The 15173-nt window shown below is 50.9% G+C and overlaps 1 protein-coding gene across 7 annotated transcripts in view; it reads right to left on the bottom strand.

Moving 5' to 3' along the window:
* Nucleotides 1-1508: 1508 nt before the first annotated feature.
* Tox2 (TOX high mobility group box family member 2) overlaps nucleotides 1509-15173 on the bottom strand; it is a 120540-nt gene continuing 106875 nt past the window's right edge. For 4 of the 7 annotated variants that reach the window (XM_031372659.1, XM_031372660.1, XM_031372665.1 and 1 more), the window contains exons 4-9: nucleotides 11955-12194; nucleotides 10509-10736; nucleotides 5765-5845; nucleotides 4625-5017; nucleotides 3747-3874; nucleotides 1509-2350 (exon numbers count right to left, since the gene is read on the bottom strand). In XM_031372659.1, the coding sequence (XP_031228519.1) occupies nucleotides 2284-2350; nucleotides 3747-3874; nucleotides 4625-5017; nucleotides 5765-5845; nucleotides 10509-10736; nucleotides 11955-12194 (1137 nt within the window). In that variant the 3' untranslated portion in view covers nucleotides 1509-2283. Of the gene's footprint in view, nucleotides 2550-3746; nucleotides 3875-4624; nucleotides 5018-5764; nucleotides 5846-10508; nucleotides 10737-11954; nucleotides 12195-15173 lie in introns of all 7 variants that reach the window. The other 3 variants (XM_031372661.1, XM_031372662.1, XM_031372663.1) reach the window with 2 other exon arrangements.

Here is a 15173-nt window from a genome sequence, read left to right as displayed (position 1 = left end):
AAGGCTGCACCTAAGGCATCATGCGGATGAAGGGTTCGGCCCACTGGGAGACTGAGAGGTTCTAGGATGATGTAAAGGAGGGGCTTCTCTGGCTAGAGCAGGGCACGCCCCTTCCTCAGAGAGCTGGGTCAGACACTGGAAAACCAACCCAAAAGCTGTTCCATATACTGTGACCCACAGGAGCCACCCACCTGTCCCTGCTAAGTTTCTGCTGGTCTTCCCCATAGACTTCAGCTTATGACAATTATTACCTTGAAGCCTCACCATTTGACAGCTGCTGGAGAGCCTGGGTTAAGGGGTCTCTGGTCTGGGATGCTTCCTAAAGGAAGGTTAAAAAAAAAAAAAAAAACAACCAACCAACCAACTAACCAACCAACCAAACAAACAAACAAACTGGTCCTGCCCCAGGGTCCCACTGTGACTTGCTGGTGTGTATTTCTGAGGGGTGGAACTCTGTGCCTAGAACCCCATTCATCATCACCAGGAACCCGTGGTTCTGGCCCATTTCTGTTTTCCCGTCAGACATTATGTTAGGGTTCACACTGTATATGTAGTCTTCCCTATTTGACTCTGACACTATTTTTTTTTTTTAATTTCTTTTTACATGGAACTGAGAATGGAACTTAGGATGTCTGTTCTGCTAGACAAACACTCCATCCTGAGATATATCGCTATAGTAAAATCATACAAAATCTGACTGCGCATATCAAATCACCAGTGTTTTCCAGGATGTACTGACATTTGGGATTCTATCGATGTTTTTTTCCGTGGCTGGAGAGCTAAGTCTCACCTGGAAAGCCTGAGGTTGGCCCTCCCATGTACCTTCACTCTGTTGGGTATGACAGTCTCCAGCCCTCATATGCACCCTCATGCTGGTGAAGTGACAGGCAGGACTTTGCTCTGAGTCTGCCCTCAGCAGAGACACTAACCTGGTGAAGCCACCGCCACATGTCACTTCAGGAGTTCAGGCCTGGCTTATATTCAGGACCAATCTTGCAGCCGTAGAATGAAACCAACTTGGTCATAGAATTCAAGAACATAGCAAGACGGTTCAGCTGGTAAAGGTGCCTGATGCCAATGTCACAGTCTTGAGTTCGAACCCCGGGACCCACAAGGTGGAAGGAGGGATCTGATTCCTGCAAGTGGTCCTTTTGGTGTATAACTTTCTTAATGTGTTCCTAAATCTCTTTTTAAAGTTATAATGTAATTATATTTGTTTGTGTGTGGAGATCAGAGGACCACCTGGAGGAATCAGATCTCTCCTCCCACCTTGTGGGTCCCGGGGCTTGAACTCAAGATGGTCACAATGGCAGTAGGCACTTTTACCAGCTGAACCAACTTGCCAGCCCTTAATGTGTTCTTGAATTCTATTTGAAAATCTTTATTGCAAGTGTTTGTATCTATGTCATCAAGGACAATGGTATACCATGTCCTTATTTTGTTATTTCCTTCTCTGGCGTCGGAAGCAGGCTATCAGGCCTGGCTGAAGAAGTGCAGGGAGACACGGATTGCTTGCCACTTTTCAGAAGTTTTATTACAAAGAGGTCTGAGCGAAGCACTGGGGCACCGGGACAGACATTGCAGGGGCCAGGAGACAGCTGCGAACAACAAGAACCAAAGCCTAAACAAACCCAAACCCCGAACCACACACACGTTAGGAGAAACCACAATGCTGTTCTCAATTATTCTTCATAAATAGATAACCGAAAATCATTGCTGGCAATTTTAAATAGGGGGATATATGAGTAAGACAGAAACAAAAAAAAAAAAAGAGAAAGAAGAGAGGAGGAAGAGGAAGAAGGGGAAGGAGGGGAAGAAGAGGAAGAGGAAGAAGAAGAGGAAGAAGAATGCCCCTGGGTGTGGCTTAAAAGTTCCCATTCACTCTCTGTGTGCAGATTAGAATCCTTTTGACAGTCGCTTGTGCACATGTCTCCCTTACGATAAAACTTAAAGAAAAAAAAATGTGCCAAAGGTCTTATAAAAATTTCTTTAACCTTAAAGGAAACTTTCTTTCTCCCCACAAAATAATCTTACGATGTCTTCAGCACAGGTACGGTCCTAAAACAGTGAACTACTTACACGGAGCCCACAGCATGAGTTTCAGCATCTTTGTGTACACTGAGAGCACACCTGTGGCTGGCCCAGCATCAGGGGTGGGTGTCTGTTGCTAAGCAACCTCGAAGGGGGCAGCCCGTTGAGCTTGGGCTGGAGCCAGAAGTCCAGATGCAGAGGACTGTGTGCAGGCCAAGGAGCGGGGTCCACAGCTACCCTGGAGCAAGCAGGTCAGCGAGCAGAAGGTTCCTGCAGGTTCTTTGGGCTGGTGGTGGGCGGTGGGCTGCCTCTGCAGAGTCTGGTGGGAGGTCGAGGGAGAGACTCAGCCCTGGGGCATAGGTGTGTCACTGCTCTCGCTGGCCGGTCACCCTGCCTGCTGCCATGGCCTCTTTCCTGTGGTCAGCCCTTCCTGCTTGGAGCAGTGCCCTCCGGAGAGCCTCGGGGAGGGAGGGAGGCGGGATTAGGTGAGGTAGAGCGATTTATCCCTGGGGAGCAGGCTGCAGGAGAGAGTAGGGGCTGTCAGCTATTGGAGCCCACCCTGGCCTCTAATCGGCTGTCTTCTAAAGTAGAAGGAGGGAGTTTCCACCAAGCAGAACCAAACACCCATCTCGGCTTCCCACTAGGGACCATCTAGTTTTTAAATCTGCTTAATGTCTTTTGTGTTATTTTGCTTTCAGAGACAGGAATGTATGTATCTCAGGCTGGCTTTGAACTTAGTTGAGCATGACTTAGAACCTTTGATTCTCCTACTTACATCTCACTCTCCAGCCTAGGTCCGGGGGTTCTAGGTATGTGTCACCACACCAGGTTTAGGTGGTGCTGGGGAATCAAACCCAGGACTTCAAGCGTTCTAGGCAAACACTCTACCGACTTCGATACAACCCAAGCACCCCCGCCCCACCCTGTCTGATTTTAATCACAGCATCAGCATTTGTACATGTCAAACAAAATTGCAGGCACCTTTCTGTCTTTAGAATACAGCACTGGGCTAGTCAGATGTGGTGACACCTACCTGTGGGAGGACGAGGCGGGAGGATCGTGAGTTCAAAGCTAGCCTGGGCTACATAGGAAGGCTCCACATTTAACAAGAAAAACTAAAACAGGCTGTTGTGGATCAAAGCATCCTCGCTGGGGGAAGAAGGGCCAGCCTTAGGAAGTTCACATAGAGCATGCCTATTCCTCCTGGGCCCGACTCCTGGGAGGGGAAAGGGTTGGAGGACAACCTGTGCCTGTTTGGTTATGACGGGAGTCGCTGCCCATCCGAGTCTGTGCACCTACAAAGGCTTGCCCTAGAGAGTCAGAAGAGGAAGCCAGGGCAGGCAGGGTACACGCAGTGCCAGGAGCACTAGCAGGCTGGGCAAAGTGAGGAGCCCATGCTGAAAGGCTGGTGGCCAGAGATGGAGGACACACTGCCCAGTGATGGAGGTGGCTGCCCTCCGCTAAATACTCATGCCTCACTCTATAGGAGAAAAGGCCCGAACCAAGGCCAGCCTCAGTTTCCCAAATGGCCTCTTGACTGCACCCTCCCACCCCAGAGGCTTGGCTTTGCTCTGTGCTATTCCTTATACTCTAAGCATCCACAAGCCCGGCTGACGGTGACTACTGCATATCCCACTTCCTCACCCCAGGGTCTCCCTGTCCTTCTGGCCACCCCAGGAAGAATGGACTGCGAAGGGGGTCTGGGGAGGACTGACCTGCAGGTGCCGAGGCTGCGCTCCCCACTGGGGTAACTCCCATCCCAGTCTCCGCTGCTGGAAGGGTTGGATGGGCCAGGTGAGCGGGAGCTGGAGCCACTTGAGAAGTCAGAGATGTGCGGGAAGTCCTACCGGGGAAGGAGAGGGAGGTGAGCGGAGGAGAGAGGAAGGGAGGCCTCTCTGGCAGCTGTCAGGGTCTTTGTGTGTCTGAGGGTGTCTACGCTTCAGAGACATTCCCTAGGCCCACACAGGATGGCTACTCTGCCTCCTCCCGCTTCTCCCTAGTAGAGCATCTTTGGGGTGATTCAATCTGAGCTGATTGTGTGGCTCAGCAGTGGAGTACCTGCCTAGTGTGTGTGAGCCCCTGGGTTCCATCCCTCCTGCGACACAGGGGATAAAAAAGAGTGAAACAAAAATTCAAGCCGTTTTAGCTGAGTCAGGGGGGTGACTCGCCTTTGGGTTCTTTCTTTTACTGGGCCTCAGTTTTCTAATCTGTAAAATGGAGTCACTGGGTTGCACGCATGTCTTGGAACCATTTGTGGAACCATCACTGGAGGCTTGGACTTTAGAGAGAGATAGGAGTTGGGAAATCTGGCAGAGGTCGCTGTGGTCTCAGTGCCTTGGGCTGAGAAGTTTAAGTAGGAGGTTGAGAGAAAATTCTGGAATAAAGCTTAGCTTAGCAACTAGTCAACTGCCTGAGAGAGCCAATTTCTCTCCAGGCAGGTGTTTTAGACCCATTTCAGAGAACTGGAAACCGAGTCTCAGAAAGGTTGCACAGTGGGTGAGTGACCTGGCAGGCATATGAGCTCCCCAGATGCCTTCCCTTTTCAGTGAGAGTCACAGGAAGATGTTGCTTGGCGTTGCTTGGTCCTGCTTACCTGTGGCCCTGGTGGTGAGGGGCTCATCGCCAGCTGCACCTGGAGAGCCATGGGGGCAGGCAGGACAGGAGGCTGCGGGGCTGGGGACATGCTGAGAGGCGGGCTGAGGAGGGTGCCCTGCGCGTGGGGGGGCAGTGGCAGCTGCTGGTGCAGCGAGGGGCTGAGCGGGAAGGAGGGTGGTGGTGGGGATGTGCTGAGGCCCGGGAGCAGGGCCTTGGAGCCCAGCGTCCTGGCAAGGCTGGCAGGAGAGGCTCCGCTGCGGAAGGCCTGCAGGTCGGAGGGCGTCAAGAAGGAAGCCAGGCCGGGCATGGCGTACATGGGTTGCTTGGGTGGAAGCATTTTGGCTGGTGGGTTGGCCTGGGCGTTCTTGGCCTCACCCTGGTCCGGGGGGCTCTGGAGGAAGATGGAAGCCAGGGATCAACGAGGGACACGTAAGAACTTGGACTGCCCATCAGTGGGTCTGCGGCCTGCATGGTCTTTGGATGGCTCAACGGCACGCTGAGGGGCAGGGTGTAAACTAACAAGCCGTCCCTATGCAGGGGCCGTCGGACACTTGTCTTCCACCAGCGGCTCAGCACCCACCCTAGCTTTACCCTCACGTGGGCTCCCCTCCGTATACCATCTCACTGTTCCCATCCTGGCAGCGAGACCAGTGCCAGCCAAGAGTCCTGCTCTGTTAGTGGCGTGCCCACCCTCCCAGTCAGTGCCCCTCCCCTCTCCGCCCCCCCTCCCTGCTTTGTCAGCACCTGCTCAGCCATTTACAGCCCAACCCGGGTGTTATTTCCCTGAGACAACCTCCAGGAAAATATTCTGCGTCCTCGGGGCCCTCAGACCCACACCTTGCCTCTGTGCTTCTGGGGTGAACAGAGAGAGGCAGTGGGCATGGTCAGGAGTTGAGTTAGCAAAGCCACCCAAATGGGCAATCCCACGCTCACTGCTGAGCCCCCCCCCCCATGGCCCTTCTTGCTGAAGGAACCCAATAAAACAAGCTACACATAAAGCTTCCTGCCAACAGGAGGCACTCCCCGGGTGTGACGCACAGGTACCACTTGTCTGAGGTCTGTGGTACCAGCTGTTCCTAGCAGTCCCAGCCTTTACTATCTCTCCAGTGGCTCACTCCCGTCTCGGGGATTGTGTTACCTTGGACACGAGGCTAGCTCTGTAGGCCGCCAAGGCTTTCAGGTACTCCTTCTTGGCAGCTTCGGTCTTCCTCTTATACGCCTGAAAGATCCGAGACATGGGCAACTCTGGAGAAAACGTCACAGAGGAGCCTCAGTGCAGAGGCTGGGATGACAAGCAGGGGTTCCGGGGCCATGCACGGGCGCTCGAAGGTGGTGGGGCCAGAGGCTGGATCGGTCGCCCACTGACCCCTCTCTTTTGAGAGCATCGCACCGGGAGCATAGAGGCCAGGCTCCGCTCCGCTCCACTCCGCTCAGCACGATGTTGGCACAAGTGGTTACGGAGAGACAAGCCACCTAGAAGCCCCTCTTTGACCTAGCACCACACCAGCACCCGGATGCTGACACAAACCCCACTGCTACTCATATTTGCTGTGATTGCTACCATTAGTATTAGCCCTAGGTTTACATGACTGCAGGGATGGCCCTAGTTGTGTTTCACGGTCCCTCTGAGCATGCCTTTTAAATAGCAATCTACAACAGTGACTTGGGACTGAGCCTTGAGACTCTTTGGCCAAGTGGTACGAGAATAAATGGTTGCTGGAGATTTGAAAAGTGCTTAGATTCTGGAGTGGCTCCTGGCTGCTCTGGGAACTAGCCTAGTGCAGTGGTTTGAATAAGAATGAAGGGGGAACAAAATATCCATGGAAGGAGTTGCAGAGACAAAGTATGGAGCAGAGACTGAAGAAGAACAATCCAGAGACTGTCACTGTCCCACCTGGGAATCCTTCCCATATTCAATCACCAAACCCAGACACTATTGTGAATGCCAGCAAGTGCTGGCTGACAGGAGCCTGATATAACTCTCTCCAGAGGCTCTGACAGTACCCGACTAATACAGAAGTAGAGGCTCACACCCATCCATTGGACTGAGCACAGGGTCCCCAGTGAAGGAGCTAGAGAAAGGACCCAAGGAGCTGAAGGGGTTTACAGCCCCTTAGGAGGAACAACAATATGAACTAACTAGTACCCTCAGAGCTCCCAGGGACTAAATCACCAACCAAAGAGTACACATGGAGGGACCCATGGCTCCGGCTGCATATGTAGCAGAGGATGGCCTAGTCGGTCATCAATAGGAGGAGAGGCCCTTGGCCCTTGTGAAGGCTCTGTGCCCTAGTGTAGGAGAATGCCAGGGCCAGGAAGCAGGAGAGGGTGGGTTGGTGAGCAGGGGGAGGGAACAGGGAACGGGGTTTTTTTTTTTTTTCCGAGGGGAAACCAGGAAAGGGGATATCATTTGAAATATAAATAAAGAAAATATCTAATAAATAATAAAAAAGAATGGCTTCCGTAGGCTCATATACTTGAATGCATAGTTACCAGGGAATGTCAATATTTGAGAAGGATTGAAAGATGTGGCCCTGGTGGAGTAAGTGTGGCCTTGTTGGAAGGAATGTGTCACTTTGAGGCTTCTAAAGTCCATGTCAGGCCCAAGGTAGCCATCTCTGTCTCTCTGTCTTTCTCTCTCTCTGTCTCTGTCTCTCTGTCTCTGTCTCTCTGTCTTTCTCTCTCTCTGTCTCTCCCTGGCTCTGTATCTCTGTATCTCTCTGTCTCTGTTTCTGTCTTTGTCTCTGTTTTGTCTGTCTTTGTCTCTCTCTCTGCCTTTGTCTCTCTGTCTCTCTCTGTCCACCCCCCTCCCCTCTGCTTGCAGATCAGGATATATCTCTCAATTACTTCTCTAGCACCATGCCTGCCTGCCTCCATGCTCTCTGCCAAGATAATAACAGACTAAGCCTCTGAAACTGTAAGCCAGCTCTCAGAGAAATGCTTTCTTTCACAGGAGTTGCCTTGGTCATGGTGCCTCTTCACAGCAATAAAACATTGGCTAAGACACTGGGCTAGCCTGTGGGATCACGAGACACACAAGACCCAGGCATCCACCTTCTTGAAGAGTTGCCGGTGTGTTGTAGCTGATTGCAGAAGGGTAGACAGCTCTCATCAAGGGCAGCGGAGGAACCAATCATGCTGAGCCCAGCCCAATCCACAACACGAGAAAATGGCAAAGGTCTCAGAGTGGAAGCTGGCAGTGTCCCTGGCTCTCCCCACAGCAGCAGTAGCACACACAGCATCCAAGGCCAACAGCAAAGTCCCAGACAGAGACTAAGACCCTGATCTGCCACATGAGTAAGACCAGAGATGTGGGAGGATTATTCTCCTCTGGAGCCACTCTCAATCAATGGCTAACAAGGCTGGGAGTCATCCAGTGCCCTTGTAGCTCAGATGGGTTGTCAAAGACAAGGTCTAGGTTGGCTCCAGAGCTCCTATCCCCCACAGTGGGAATTCTCTGACAGCGTCTTCCGCCTTCTGCCATCTCACGTCCCAGTTCATTCCAGCAGGTTTTAGACACTCTCCTTAACTACCTGCCCTAGACTAGTCCGTAGAATCTCTACATTGCCGAATAGGGGAAAGGATGCACCTCGCTCACTCCTTGATCCGTGTCTCTGGCCCCAGCTTGATTCCCATGCCCGTGGACAGTACATTTCCACTCACCACCCCAAAGTCAGAATCCCAAGGAATCCCCACCACACTCCCCACTTTCCAATCTCCCTGTTCCCAGTCTCTGATCGCTCCTGCCAGGTGAGGGCCTGCCAGGTTATCCTTCCTGCCTGCCTGCAGCTGAACTGGCCCCCTCTGTACAAACACATCAGTGGTTCCCTCTGCTTGCATGGCAAGTATTTCACACCTGTCCTCAAAGGCCTGCTTGGTCCCTGTCCACCTCTAAACTGTCACACCGTGTGCACCCTCACTACCAGCGTTTGGTTCCCCTGAAGTCCCAATGTCACATGCTTGTCACTCCCTTCCTGGACTTGGTCTACATGGTGCCTCCAGCACAAGGCACTCCTCCCACAGAGCTCAGCCTTCAGTCTCACCTTGGAGAGAAAAAGAGCCCACCCCAGGGCTGTGTCCTTTCCTGCCTTTTGCCTCCTTTGCTGGCTTGAATAGGTTTGCCCCCTCCCCCCCCAGACTCCTGCATTTGAATGCTTGGACCATAGGGAGTGGCACCGTTAGGAGGTGTGGCCTTATTGGAGGAGGTGTGGCCTTATTGGAGGAGGTGTGGCCTTATTGGAGGAGGTGTGGCCTTATTGGAGGAGGTGTGGCCTTATTGGAGGAGGTGTGGCCTTGTTAGAGAAAGTGTGTCACTGTGGAGTCAGGGCTTTCAGGTCTTTTTTTTTTTTAAGATTTAAATATTTTATTATATGTAAGTACACTGTAAGCTGTCTTTAGATACTCCAGAAGAGGGCATGTCAGATCTCATTACAGACGGTTGTGAGCCACCATGTGGTTGCTGGGATTTGAACTCAGGACCTTTGGAAGAGCAGTCAGTGCTCTTAACTACTGAGCCATCTCTCCAGCCTGGGCTTTCAGGTCTTAAATGCTCAAGCTATAGTATGAAAAAAAAAATCTTCTCTTCCTGGCTGCCTTCCAGTCAAGATGCAGAACCCTTGGCTCCTCCAGCCCCATGTCTGCCTGCACAGTGCCATGCTTCCCACCTTGATGATCATAGACTGAACTCTGAACCTGTAAGCCAGCCCCAATGAAATGTTTGCCTTTATAGGAGTTACTGTGGTCATGGTGTCTTTTCACTGAAATAGAACCCTAACTAAGACACCCCCATGCATCCCCATGACCCACTGACTCATCTGCTTACTGGGCTTCTAGCTCTTATCCCAGCATCCCAGTTGACTTTCCCGGTTCCACAAGCCAGAACAAACCCTGATGCCAGCCTTACAATGGGGACCTTAGTGACTTACTTGGCGTCTTGTTGCCTCCCCATCTCCCTATCAAAAGAGCCAATGGATGGTGGACCGGCTGGTTTTGTGTGCTAACTTGACACAAGCTGGAGTTATCTCAGAGAAATGACCCTCCCTTGAGGAAATGCCTCCATGAGATCCAGCTGTAAGGCATTTTCTCAATTAGTGATCAAGGGTGGGAGGGCCCATTGTGGGTGGTGCCATCCCTGGGCTGGTAGTCTTGGGTTCTATATGAAAGCAAGCTGAGCAAGCCAGGGGAAGCAAGCCAGTAAGCAGCACCCCTCCATGGTCTCTGCATCAGCTCCTGCCTCCAAGTTCCTGCCCTGTCTGAGTTCCAGTCCTGACTTCCTTTGGTGATGAACAGCAGTGTGGACATGTAAACTGAATAAACTCTTTCTTCCACAACTTGCTTCTTGGTCATGATGTTTGTGCAGGAATAGAAACCCTGACTAAGACAGATGGTGACCCTCTGGAATGTTGTAAGATGAAAGGAGGTGATAGACGGAGAGATCTCCATGGTCCAGGCATGCTCCAAGCAAGCTAGTCAGTAGACAGGGAAGCAAGGGCTCAGTGTGGTTAGATAGTCAGTCAGTCTGAGGTGCGTAGCTCATAACGCATTTCCAGCTGCATGAGCCAGCTCTGCTCCCTGCCACCTGGAGGCCTTCGGAGAGACCCCACGGCCAGTGGAGCAGAAAGGTCAGAGTTGCGGAGACTGCTGAATATGGATGGAGATGCTCCTTGGTTTGTGGATAGAAAAGCAGGGGCCCAGTGAAGGCAGTATGCACAGTTCTGGAAGTCAACAGGGACAGAAGGAACTCTGTCCCCCAGCTTACAGACAAGCAAACAAAGCAGAGAGCTCCCTGCAGAAGCCTCTAGTCCCAGAGGCTGAGCCTGACATGACACCCTTGGTTCCAGGGCCCAACGTCAGGGACAATTCCGAAGGGGACCAAGGCTCACCTGTTTCTGCTCTTCTCCCAGGCTGTCCCACATGGAGGCCACTATTTTGGACACATCCCCAAAGGTGGCACTGGGATTCTGCCCCTTGATGGCAGCCTGAGTGTCTCTGAAGAAGAGAGCGTAGGCCGACACTGGCTTCTGTGGCTCATTGGGATCCTTCTTCTTCTTCTTCTTTGGATTCTTGGCCTTTTTGCCTGGGTCCACCGAGGGTCTCTTCTCTCCCGAGATCTGTCAGACCAGAGGAGCCAGTAAACCACAGAAATCAAGGGCTTCCTGGCTAATGGGCCCCCGGAAAACCTTGGGCCAAGCTAGGCTTCCTCAGCAGCTTACCTTAGACCAGCCCTGTTCTCTCCCAAGCAACCACGGGGCTTGCCTACCAGGGGTTTATACCTAGGCAGTTTGGAATATATTATCATGCACTTGGAGGAGTGTGACAACAGATACACACACAGATAGACAAACATGAACACAGACAACAGACAGACAGGTACATACATATATATGTTGATGGAAATAGATACAGGCACATAGATGAAGAAATACAAGGAGACAGACACAAAGTACAACACAGAGACACAGATCTCAGGGTCAGAGGGACACAGAGGTATACACAGACAGACAGACAGACAGACAGAAGACAAACAGACGGACAGACAGATGCTCCTGCACACTGAGTGGCAGCCTGAGGTGTATGTTTAACTCTTAGGGAGGACCCACATGTATGTCCACTCAGAGAATTTTGACAGTCCCTGGAGACCATTGAGCTAAGTACACTAACTTGCCAGTGAGGCGGGCCAGTGCCCTGGACATCCACAAAAGCAGTACTCTGGAACTTTCCACCATTCCCTATAGGCAGAAACCATCTGTGTTTCTATTATTTCAAAACCTAAACCCTTTTCTGTCTTTCTAGCACCTCCCCTCTCCCCATGTTAACATCTGTCTCTGCAGACTTCCAAAGTCTGCTGATCAACAATGAATAATAAAGCCAACAGAGGCCCAAAGCCAGGCGTTGTGTTGTACGCAGGAAGCTGAGGCAGGAGGATTGAGAGATTAAGGCCAGTGTGGGCAACATAGAGAGACCCTGTCTCACAAAATGAAAATGAGGAACCAAGGGTCCATGTTCTTAGACAATGAGGCCTTATGTGCACTGGATGGACCCATTGCAAGAATAAGAAGGTCCAGCCACTGGGGGCCGCCTGTCATGGACACTGTGGCTGGGCCCTGAATCTCTTCAGGACTCCACTGTGCCTGGAAGAGGGGGGTCTCCAGCAGATTTAGCAGCCCCAGCCTGATGTTCCAAGGGTTCAAGTGTCTGTCATCCCTCTGACCAGAGATCCACATGATATCCACCCAAGACTCAATGATTGCCATGAGCCGTCATGACTTGGCTGAGCCCCTTCTTCCCCGGGGAGGCACCTTGAAGCCACGCCCTTCCACACCACGCACCTTGAAATGGGCATCTGATTCCTCCTCCTGTGTGGAACTGGATGGAGACGGGGTCGCTGACTTGCTCCCTGGGGGTGACGGGGAGCTGTGGGCAATGCCACTCCGGATGCCCATCTGGGAGATGAGCTGGGACTGGCTGAGGGCACTCATGTGGCTGGCCAGCATAGCCGGGCGGCCCAGCAGGGGCCCTGGCCGGCCCGAGTCGTAGGCAGCTACCTCCGAGTGGACCATTTCCTGGATCTGAGAGAGGACAAGGTGATTGTATTAGAAGGCTCTGCCTCAACAAATGCCACACCAGCCTCTCTTGAAGGGACATCTGGGTGAGAGGTGGCAAGTGGCCATTTCCATGCTGGGCTGGGCCCACTGGGACCCCCATAGGGGAATTCCGAGGTGGAGTTCTGGTCTCCCCCATCTCTGCGCGATGCAGAGCGCCTGCAAAGCCCCTAGGACCCTTGGCAGTTTGCTGTGCTGTCGGCCTCTGCCCTGGGTGGGCGGGTGGGCGGCATGCTGCCCATACAGGAGCTTGGCCCAGCTGTGAATGGATCATCTCATGGTACGAGCTTCACGGTGAACCCAGGTCTGCCTTGTTTGCTGTGCAACAGTGAATGGCAAAGAAGACAGAGGCTGAGAACCCAGGCCCTTGCCAGGTGCTTGATTCTGGCCAAGTTTGACCTCAGTGGACCTCAGTTTCCTCATCTGTAGGCTGTGTAATCGAATTACCTTCCACCATTAAAAACCAAGTCTACTCAAGCATAACGTAAGTCTTATATCATTGAAGTCTGTTCAATGCGTTGAACAAATTAATCTCTGGCTGTCATTTGGCAGGTTTTCCCTATATGTCAGTAATGTTCTTACTGACTTTATTCCTTTTTTCCCCCTAGTGGTTATTTCTGGGTTACAAGAAAACTAACCATTTTCCACACAGGGGCATTCTCACACTGAACACAGAATTAGAACAGTGCGTACTTGTGACCCAAACAAACACAGTCTAAGTGCACGCTTCATTGAGGCCCCCGTGAACATGCTTAGAATTGTTTTTATTTCCTCTGCATTTATTATTTGCTCTGTCTGATTTCTAATGGCAAATGCCTGCATGTTCTCAGCCTTTTCCTCGTTAAGCAGCAAAGAGACATTTTTATTTTATGGGGTTTTAAAGCTTCTCTCTAGAAGAATCAGCTCTCGCTAGACATACGGCACATGCTTGTAATCGCAGCGTAGCCTGGGCAGCACGGATTCTGTCACCAACAACAAGATCTCAGATTGATCCCTTCTCCCCTGTTCTCTAACAATTTAATACCTAATTTTATATTTGTTAACCCCTTCCTCCTGGCTTGTAAAGATTGTTAATTCTCTCTCAATTTTGAATTATATTTCAAAATTTGTTTATTTCCCTTGTTTTATGGTTAATAATGTTTAGGGGCTGGGGAAGTGGCTCACTGGGTAGAGTTCCTGTTGTGTGAGCATTAGGACCACTGTTCAGATCCCTAGCATGCACCTACTAGGACCACTGTTCAGATCCCTAGTATGTGTGTAAAAGGGGAACCTAGGTACTCCTCCTTGCCTCGAATCCTGGCATCGAGGCTGGGAGACAGAAGGTCGGGGGAGGGTGTCAGGGAAGGAGGAAGTGGAGAGAATGGAATCCCAGGGTCTTGGCTAGAACAGGCAAGATTCAGGGTCAGTGAGAGACTCCATCTTAAAACTGAGAGCAGGGCCAGGACTAGGAAGAGAGCTTAGTGGTTAAGCTTAGGGGTGAAGAGTTCATGTAAATGCCAGGTGTGAGTGGTGCTGGCTATAATTCCAGCCTTGAAGGGAGAGGTGGAATCTTCAGAGAAAGCTGGCTGGCAAGATGAGCCATATCTGTGAGCTCTGGGCCTCTGAGACCTTTCCTCAATGAATAAAGCGGAAGAACGATGAAGGATAATTCCCACCATCAAATTCAGGCCTCCACATGAACACTTGCACATGCACACTCACACACAAGTGCCCACATACATGTAAACGTGTGTGTGCATGTACACTCTCACGCACCCCCCCCCCACACACAAATGGACAGAGAAACACTGTGAGAGCAGAAGAGGAGAGCTTTGCTGCTGACCTCTGACCTCTGCCACTCACTACGCATGGATGTCTCCATACATACTTCCCTACAATTAAAAATAATATTTTAATGCTAAAAATTTCTCGGATGTTTCTCATGGATGTTGACTTTGTAAGAATTTTTATTTTTTGATTTATTTTATGTGTATGGGTATTTTGCCTGCACGCATGGCTGTGCACCACTTGTGTGCCTGGTGCCCTCAGAGGCTCGAAGGCGGCATTGGATTCCTTGGGACTAGAGTGGTGGATGGTCATGAGCCAGCATGTGAGAGAGAGCTGGCCGCTGAACTAGGGTCCTCTTACCTGTGGAGCCATCTCTGAAGCCCCAAAGAATACTCTGTCAGACTTTTGTTATTGATCTCTCTTGTATGTAGGGATTTCATTCCTTAATTTTTTTTCCTTTGACAAAAAGTTTTAAAGAGGACTCGAGAGACTTCTAAGCAGCTAATTTTGCTTCTCTTTGCTTTGTCTTGAATTTCTAGTCCCAGAAACGGTGAGTGTCCATACTGTGTGCTGTTTGTACTTCTGAGAATTTGTTAAGGTTTTCTTTGGAACCCAAATATCATCTAATCTTTACCTGCTCCAAAGTTCTCCCAAATGTACTTTGGTGGGCTGTGGCTACGACGCTGTAGGTACAGGTTCCTGACTAACATTGGTCATATTCTTCAGTCTCTCTTCTCCATTTTGGCTCTCTAACCTCACTTGAGCTTGACTAGCCAGGGCTTGAAAACTTGTGACCCTGTTATCATCCACGGAACTTTGACACGGCTCAGGGTATACAGTAGAATAAATGCGCAAATCAAACACTTGCTGCGGAGAAACCATAGGGGAGTTATTTGAAAACAAGTCTTGGTACACAGTAAGATGCAGGCAAATGTGCATACTAACGAAGTGGATGTGCTTACTTACGTCTGCTGAAGAATTAAATCCTGGCTGAACTCTGGTATGCGGGATGGAGAACATCTTTAACATGTCTCAGAGATCATTGATATTTTGAGTTCCATAATCATCGATGCTGAAACTCTGCTTGGCATCAATACATAGCTCAGGCTGGCAGAAGTATGCTTAGTGCCATCTGAGACATGGTTGGAAATCCTGTCCTAACCCTAAGCCAAAATTCAC

This window comes from Mastomys coucha, unplaced genomic scaffold (assembly GCF_008632895.1).
Source record: "Mastomys coucha isolate ucsf_1 unplaced genomic scaffold, UCSF_Mcou_1 pScaffold15, whole genome shotgun sequence".
NCBI lineage: Eukaryota > Metazoa > Chordata > Mammalia > Rodentia > Muridae > Mastomys > Mastomys coucha.
This window is presented reverse-complemented; position numbering and strand designations above follow the sequence as displayed.